The following is a 9,386-nucleotide window of genomic DNA, read 5'->3' as shown; positions in this document are numbered from 1 at the left end:
CCCTTGAGCATTCAGCCCTAGGAGTGAAGGGACAAGAGCACAGAACAACTTGGGACAGTCCTAGAGTATCTAACATCCTAATGCGAGGACCAACACGCAAAATGGAGCCAAATGGAGTCTAGCGCTATTTCAGCATATCGGTGGCCTAACACAAGGATATGGTACTCCACCAACTAGCATGGAATGGAACTTGGGTTTAGACCCAAGCCGGATGCAGAACAAAGACAGACACGCAAGCGGGAGCTAGACTATGCCTCAAGTTGGTCAGCCATGCCCGACCTACCCACTATCCCTACTATACATTTGGGCTTTCACCCCAATTATTATACTATCCCTACTATATGCTTTGGGCTTTCACCTCAAATCTCCCTTAGTATCAAGAGTTAGTCTCTGGGACAAGCTCGAAACTTACTAAATATGAAATAGTGCTAGAATGCGAATTTGGATATGGGACGAATACCATTGTATTCAGGCTAATCTTTATATTCCGTAGATATGCCAAATGAGCAAATCTAGACACTTTCCATAAATAACATTTGGGACTGGAATGAGACTAACACAAAAGGCATGATAGTGAGGGTGTTTGGCAAACATGGTAAGCTATCATCCAGCGATATTAAGGGATTAGTCTCAATACGTGAGGGTTCTTGTCACTAGCAAGTGCAAGACATAATGAGACGGGAACTCTTTACTGGGCTAAGTATGTTTAGCTAATAACACGTAGGAATTCCATCCTTATACTCGCCCGGTCTAAGTACATTCGAAATGCCCAGTTAACTCCACTAGCACAAGAGGGACTGATAAAGGGTCTAGCAATACCGACCTCTTGCCATCGTGGTAGTAAGGAAAGAGTGTCCGTAAGGACTGGCCGACAGATAACTTTCAATACCCGAAGTCACATTCGCAACAAGACTCCATTTTGAGTCCATCTTGAACTCCATCTCGGGTTTATCTCGAACTCTATCTCGGGTCCATCTCGGACTCCATCTCAGACTCCATCTCAGACTCCATCTCGGATCCATCTCAGACTCCATCTTGGACTCCATCTCGGGTCCATCTCGGACTCCATCTCAAGTCCATCTCAGACTCCATCTCGAGTTTGTCTCGGACTCTATCTCAGGTCCATCTCAGACTCCATCTCGGACTCTATCTTGGACTCCATCTTGGGTCCATCTCAAACTCCATCTCGGGTCCATCTCGGACTCCATCTCAGGTCCATCTCGAACTCCATCTCGGGTCCATCTCGGACTCCATCTTGGACTCCATCTCGGGTCCATCTCTGACTCCATCTTGAACTCCATCTCAGGTCCATCGCAGGTCCATCTCGGACTCCATTTCGGGTCCATCTCGAACTCCATCTCGGACTCCATCTCAGGTTCATCTCGGACTCCATCTCAGGTTCATCTCGGACTCCATCTCAGGTTCATCTCGGACTCCATCTCGGGTCCATCACGGGTCCATCTCGGACTCCATTTCGGGTCCATCTCGGGTCCATCTCGGGCTCTATCTCGGACACTTCCACGTGTTATGTGTTGGTCCTCTTGTGTCCCTTTTCTAGAGACTCATTTATTGCTTGCTTCATGCTTGTTCCTCGAGCACTTCGTTGGGAGTTCCACTCCCGCTCTCGACATTTCAAGTTGGAGCTTTTAGTCCAAAGGTGTTGTGCTTGTTTGGCTTTCACTTTAGCCACCACCATGTAGTGCCCTTTCGGCTCCACTTTGGGCCTTAGGGATTTGTGTCTCACACTCGGGTCCATCTCGGACTCCATCTCAGGTCCATCTTAGACTCTATCTTAGGTCCATCTCAGACTCCATCTTGGATTCCATCTTGGACTTTATCTTGGGTCCATTTTGAACTCCATCTCGGGTCCATCTCGAACTCCATCTCGAATTCCTTCTTAGACTCCATCTTGGACTCCATCTCAGGTCCATCTTGGACTCCATCTTAGACACTTCCACATGTCATGTGTTGATCCTCTTGTGTCCCTTTTTTAGAGATTCACTTATTGCTCATTTCATGCTCGTTTCTCAAGCACTTTATTGGGAGTTCCACTTTCGCTCTTGACTTTTTGAGTTGGAGATTTTAGTTCAAATGTGTTATACTCATTTGGCTTCCACCTTAGCCACTACCACGTAGCACCCTTTTGGCTCCTCTTTAGGGTCTCGGGATTTTGTGTCTCACAGCATCCTACAAATTACATATTAAAGTTTAAGTTAACTAGAGTCAACTCCAATCCCTTCACAAGTTTGTAATGACTTATGAAAACAGAATGATTTTTGGGCAAAATGATCAACAAATTAGCTATTAGAAAAATCTAAAAAAATTTGTGAAAAATTTTTCCATTCTAAAGAAGAATGACTCTTATTTTAGGAATCCAAACTTTTAAGACTCAACTAATGCTCTCCTACTTACAACTTTATAAAAGTTCATCTCAACATAAATTCTTATGACTCAATAATATAACTAAGCATTGAACATCTTGCCCATATTTTCAACATTGGGATTTAATGTAATGTGTTGGTGCAACCCAAGATGAAATGGCTTCTATGGCCAAACATAGTTAGAAATACATGGAGTGAGGAGTTTTGTTTGCTCCATTGATGAGTGTTTGGATGCTTATTCTATGCAAGCCTAATTGACTGAAGAAAAGAGCTGGATTGTCCTTGGATTTGCCACAAGTTCTCATGCTATGATAGTTTGAGTTGTATCTTTTGTCTTTAACATCCAAAAAATATGAATTTTGTTTGTGTTGTATTGCTGAAAGTCTTCCAGATAGAGTGATGTTGGATGATCACAAATAACATATATGCATGGTGTGGAAATGATGAAAACCAAGAGTGGGTATTTATAATGATGGAATATAATGATTGTGAAAGTGAATAGAGTGATGATTTGTGAATGTAAATGGATGGAAATGAAAAGGAGGATGTATTCTTGAAAGTGATAGAGACAAAAACCTGGGAACCAAGGGAAAAGGCCAGAAGATGAACAAACTCCTAGATGAGTGGAGTTAAGACCATTTCAAAACTGGAATTCAAGCTTGAACTTGTGTTGGTAGGAGCATATGGCCTGGTAGGACATGAGAAATGAGTGAAAACAACGAAGAAAAGAAAAGAAAATGAAAAGAAAGGAAAGAGGTCACCAAATGAAGGCCTTGAGCTGGCTGTGGTTATGAGCATGGGGAAGCTCACGACCATCCTCAATGTCGAGCAAAGTTTCCTCACCCTTTCCATAGGGTGCTTGCTGCAACATGGCCTTGAGCTTGAGAAAGCCATCATTGGAGAGAGGGAGGGTGAGATCTCCAGCGCCCTCCACTCACAAGGAGGTAGGTATGGCGAATTTGCTTGCATGAACCTCGTCTCCCATGGCACCAGGACTGCCTCATCAAATCGAAGGCAGAGCCTAGGTGTAAGAACCGTGACCAAGACACTATTGGATGAAGAATGGTCCCTAAGAACTTGAATGGTGGATTAAAGTCCCGGCAAAGAACCAGCTGTCCCTGTGCGAACTTGTCATCTAGCTTGGCACGGTCCTTTCGGGCTTTGAGTTTGCATTTTGGAGCCTGGAGGTGATCAGCGGCTTCCTGTCATTATTCATCCAAGGTGATGATGTCCTAGGCCCAAGCCTGTAACTTTTCATCTACTGTAAGTCATGTGTCTTCATCATGTCAAAGTGAAAATGACAGAGCCTTTGTGCTGTAAACCAGAGAGAAAGGAGTGGCTGAGATGGAAGACTTGAAGGATGTCCTGAAAGCCTAGAGTGCAATTGCCAATTGGTCATGCCATTTGTGAGGATGATCAGCCATTAGCTTGCCAAGGATGAACTTTAAGGTCTTGTTGGAGGACTCTACCTGGCCATTCACTTAAGGGAAATGGCTGCTATCAGAGTGTGTTGAACGTCCAGCCTTTCCATGAGATGCTCAACAACTTGGCCCAAGAATGCTCCTCCATGATTGGAAATGAAGACTGCTGGGATGCCGAATCTGCAAACGATTGATTCATAGAGGAACTTTGCCATGAAAAGTTGATCAGCATATTAAAGAGGAATTCACATTTGCACACAGTTCCTCTTTAATGGATAGGAGTCGAGAATCTCTTTTCTCTTCGCATCATGTGGCTGGATTCCATCACAAGAGACATCAAAACAGAGGAGGCAGCCTTTGGTGATGCCGAACTTACACTTCACCGAGTTGAGAGTGAATTGATGATGTCAGCAATGGAGGAAAACTTGCTCCAAGTGGTGAAGGTGGTCATCAAATGTGGCAGAGGCCAAGTAGAGATCGTCCATATATACTTGAAGAGCGTCCCCCAGAATATCATGGAATGCATAGGTCATAAACTGCTGGAATGTGGCTCCTGCATTGCAAAGCCCGAATGGCAACACATTGTATGCAAATACCCTCCAAGGTGTCTTGAATGCTTTGAGCTCATGATCACCTGGATGGATGAAAAGTTGGTTATAGCCCAAGAACCCATCCATAAAAGAGTAGAAGTGATGGCCTACTAGCTCATCAATGATAGAGTCCACAAAAGGCATGGGAAAATGATCTCGTAGTGTGACTTTGTTAAGATCTCGAAATTCCACACAAAGCCAGAGTTTACCATTTGCTTTGCAAGCTGGGACAAGGTTCGCCACCCACTCTGAATGCTCCACTGGAAAGATGAAGTCGACTGAAAGAAGCTTTTGGATCTCAGCTTTGATGTCTGGTAGTAATGCTGGATTGTAGCAGTGCATCTTCTGCTTGACAAGCTTTGTTGATTTGGAAAGGGTAATGTGGTGTGTGACTGTGTCCATAGGGACTCTTGGAAGTTGGGAATAGTCCCAAGCAAAGATATCTTTGAATCTCTGAAGTAGAGAAAGGATCTATGTACTGTGTACTGGAGAAAGTGAGCTGCTGAACTCATTGGTGATTACAGTGTTCGTAAGGATAATATTAGAGCTCTTTGGCAAAGAGCAATGGACCTCAAAGATCTCTTCCAGACCGTGTGCTTTAAACACATTCCCCGTGAAGATAACTTTTGGGCAGATAAGTTGTCCCACGATGCCTTCATAGACCTCCAGGCCAGCTGCAATTCTCATTCCTCCACAAACTTCATTCAGGATGACATTCCTTCTCATTCTATTGAAGACTCCTTAGTGTTATTTTGTGAGTCATACATATGCATTATAATAATTTAAGTACATGTATGTTTTTTTTTTCTTATATATTTTACAAATTTGCACAATATTTTGCCAAACCGCCCACCCTAAGTACACTTCCTCTCTTGGGAGGTATACTTCTCCTCAAAACTGAATTATCACAAATTGCTTATTATAATTATGGGAGATTTTTTTCTATGTATTGAATTTTAAAAATAATTTACTTATTTATTCATTTTAACTAATTAAATAAAGGCAAAGACATAAACTTTAAAGTCCTTGAGCAACAAAAAAGAAAGATATTCCAACTTTATTCACCCTCTTTTTATCACTTTAGGGGTATTTAACGTTACCATTTTACTTTAAAGTATGATATTTCTTAGGGTTCTTTAATGTTTTGAACGAGGCGGGAGCTTTGATCGTCGATCGCGGCGGCGAGCAATGTGAAGGGGTGGAATGCGGGTAAGAGAAGAGGGTTGATGATCGATTATGGGGGAAGGTGTGAGCTCCTGCGGCCGAGAGGAGCGATCTACAAGAGGAAGAAGAAGAAGAAGACGAGGGTTTATAGAAGGAGCAATGCGACAGCGGCGGAAGATTTCGTGGCTTTTGTTCGAGAGAATCATTTGCTGCAGGGAGAAGAAGCTTTCCCGGCGGTTGTGGCAGATCATCCTCACGTCTTTTATGGGGGTTTTCGCTTCCTGATATGCACGAAGGAGCACAGCGCCGATGAGATCAACTCGACGCTACCTTTGAACGTTTTCACGGATGGTTCTTTCATTTCTGCCCAGAACAAGGCTGGCTATGGCATTTTCTACCGCTGCCAGGAGCAAAACCACTGTTTGGCTCGGAATGTGATCGTTGGGAGCACCATTACTTTCCAGCTGAGCTCGGATCCATCACGGCCCATGGCACTAGAGATCGATCTTTCAACTCACAAAGTGTCATCCATGACAATGGAGCTGCTTGCGATCCTCGAAGGCATTGTTCACGTCCAAAGCTTCTGGAAGCAGACGAGCATTTTTCTCTACACGGATAGCTTGGAGTCGCTCTATCTGGTGGAAAAGTTCCAGCGCAAGCCATCCAATCTTCGCTATCACGTCTACGAGAACATCCTCGTTGCCATTGCTGCCGCTGCTCAGCAAAGCAAAGTCCAGCGAATTCACCTCTTCAAAGTGAAAGCTCATGCAAACATGTTTGGAAACGAGGCAGCCGATCGCTTAGCTCATATGGGAGCGGCCTCGGGAAAGCCACTGCAAAAGTTTATCATCAGCGATCAAGGCACGACGTCGACCAGCCATGGCACTCAAGCTTTCTCAGGCTCTGGTTATGGTGGGACTGGCAATGGAAAAAGAACTAGAGCTCCTCCGAGTGTTTTTCCAACTCCAGTAGCGACCTCTTCCAGAGTGGACGTTCAACGATTGGCACCAACTCGAGATCATCTTGGAAGTACAAGAAGCTCTGATCCACCACCTGGACCGGTTGATGTTGCGGCCACCGTATGTCGAGCTTGGCTTTGGACCAAAGCCCAAGGACATGGTGGCCAAACGCAGCCAGTGACCAGAGAAAGAGATCAAGGACTTCCTTCGAATGGTAGAAGTTCTGGTGTTCTTCAAACTCCTCAAGCTCAAGCTCGTGGAGGTCATGATCCTGTTCCTCCAGCACCGTCCTCGGATAAGGCTACGGTTCCCCAACCTCGAACGCTGCCACATGACGAACGACGTCGTGCCAAAACGACGCCAAACGTTTTCTCCTCTCGGCAGTCTGTGACTAGTCCAGCGGCCACAGATGTTCCAGTTCAAGGAAGTCGGGCAGGAGCTCCACCTCGACCGCATGTTTTACCAGTTCCTGCCACTGACAAAGCTTACGTTGAGGACACCATATATCGAGCTTGGCTTTGGACCAAAGCCCAAGGACGTGGTGGCCAAACGCAGCCAATGACCAGAGAAAGAGATCAAGGACTTCCTTCGAATGGTGGAAGTTCTAGTAGAGGAACTCCTCAAGCTCAAGCTCGCGAAGGTCTTCCTCCAGTAACTTCCTCGGATAAGGCTGTGGCTCCCCAACGTCGAACGCTGCCAGATGACGAACGACGTCGTGCCAACACGACGACAAATGTTTTCTCCTCTCGGCAGTCTGTGACTAGTCCAACAGCCACAGATGTTCCAGTTCAAGGAAGTCGGGCACCAGCTCCATCGCAGTCTATAAGTCCTGATCCTATGCTTCAAGCAGCAGCTCCGACACCTCAATGTCCTGTAAGTTCCCGTCATCCAATGCGTTTACGCCATCAAACGTCGAAGGCTGTGGGTATCAACTCCGATGCTCGACCATCTCAGCAGGTTTCGGAACTAGTTCCTTCAGCTCCAACTATTCCGAACATCTCTGGAACGTCTAAAGTAAGTACTGCGAAGATCGAGCCGAAACGTGGAGTTCATGCAGTGAAAGTTCCAGTCGACCGAAGCATAAAATTGAAAACGGCTCCGTTCGAAGGAGTTACTCAGCAATCCAGTGCCGCAGAACTGATTTGCTTAAGCGACGAGGATGATGCTGGCGACATCAGCGACGATGGCTCGGGAGACGCTCAGATTATCTATGTTTCCTCGGATGACGAAGTTAACGATGATGACGACGACGAGGTAGTCATTGTTCCCGCAACTCCGGATGACTCCGACGTGACAATCGTTCCTGCGACTCCGGAAGAACAGCTCCGCAACGTTTCAAGCAGCAAAATCGAGTCCACTTCACCTCCAAGTAGGTGTAAAGTCTCGCAGGAGGAGATTGACAGCTTGGCAAAGACCTGCGCGGAGCAAGAGTTTGGAGACAGGGAGATGCAGGAGATCTGGGAAGCTTTTCGCAAGGAACGCGACGAGAAGAGATCAAAGTCTCAGGCAGCCAGCAGCAGTGAGGTTGTGGAAGTCATCTCCCTGGACGACGAGCCTGCCAGCGTGTTGACATGGGACGAGTTCCAGACGCTCTCCACGGCTGTGGGAGCTGATTTCTACGACGATGCGGACCTGGTCTGGATTCGAAGGAACTGGAAGGATGGTGCTCGAGCTCTCGGCTTGGAAGACGAAGTTCATCCAGTCGAGCGGGATCATCAAGAAGATGAAGCAGTGGTAGACAAGGATAGCGATGAAGAGGTAGTGGAGCTCATTCTCACGCATTGGCCGGAGGGCGCAAAGGCACTCGTCGCGTGAATCTCGCCATTTCGCGCGAATGTTTATTTAAGGTTGAAGAATATTCATTGAATATACAAGTATATGCTTTCCACAATCTTTGGGAAGAACTATGCTTGATCATCCCACGAATTCGTCCCAACTGGGCTGTAAAAAGAAGCTCTTTTCTCAATCAGAGGATACAGTGTGGCACACGCTGCCATTAGCAAAGAAAGATGAGAGCTAAAAACCATCGTCGCCACGGCTTTGGATTTGTTGGCGAGCTCTTGGTTTGCGCACTCGATCCGAATGTGGCCGTGGTGACTGTTGACTTGACAATCTCGATCCAGGAACAGCGAAGGAAAGACAAACACCAGCGAGAGTTGGAGCAGCCAGACGCCCTGAAAGGCGATAGAGATCGACCTGGAAAGCTTGATGGTGGTCTGGTGGTGTCGCACAAAGATCTCGCCCAAGCTTGTAAGCGCGCAAGCCATGACGGTGATTTGCAAGAGAGCGTGATAGTGGGCTTCCACACCCGTGTCATCCAAGGAATGCCAGTGAAAGAGGAGGAATTCCTGGGCGAAAGCAGCTGCTCCCATGAGATCCGCGAAGCCACTCGACAAGCTTGCCTTCCAGCGTAGAGCGAGTCCATAGATGAGGAAGGGAAGAGCCATGGCTATGTGCTCCAAGTCCGGAAAGCTTCGCGTTGGCTGGACAATGCAGTGGAAGGCGATGACCGCTGCGCTTCCGAGAAGGGCAATGTAAGACTCGACTCGCTTTGCAAGGGCTAGCAATCGACTCTCTTTGAGCTCGTTTGATCCTCGAGGAGCTCCTAGGCAATTGGTGACAAAGAGGGAGATCCCATAGAAGATAAAGCCGAACGCTGGGATCCCATGACTCAAGAACACCAGCAAGCTGTTTGCCATTCAATCAAGAAGAGTATACTGTCAGCTCCGATCGAAGTTCTGGGCACTGCAGTCTTTAATCATCAATGATTCCTCTTGCAAGTAAAAAACTAGATCTCAAGGGAAACGTGTTCGTCCGGACGTGCGTATCAAATTTGATCGTGGGGATGATTGGTGCCAGTTCTAACTACAC

At 46.4% G+C, this 9,386-nt stretch overlaps 1 protein-coding gene across 1 annotated transcript; it reads right to left on the bottom strand.

Moving 5' to 3' along the window:
- Positions 1-8,082: 8,082 nt before the first annotated feature.
- Positions 8,083-9,214, bottom strand: LOC112350144. Its single transcript, XM_024685827.1, has one exon. The coding sequence runs from the start codon at positions 9,212-9,214 to the stop codon at positions 8,420-8,422; it is 795 nt and encodes a 264-aa protein (XP_024541595.1). The 3' UTR covers positions 8,083-8,419.
- Between the last annotated feature and the right edge of the window lie 172 nt (positions 9,215-9,386).

The sequence above is a fragment of the Selaginella moellendorffii genome, unplaced genomic scaffold (assembly GCF_000143415.4).
Source record: "Selaginella moellendorffii unplaced genomic scaffold, v1.0 SELMOscaffold_46, whole genome shotgun sequence".
Classification (NCBI taxonomy): domain Eukaryota; kingdom Viridiplantae; phylum Streptophyta; class Lycopodiopsida; order Selaginellales; family Selaginellaceae; genus Selaginella; species Selaginella moellendorffii.
Note: the sequence above shows the minus strand (reverse complement) of the source record. Positions and strands in the feature narration are given on the sequence as shown.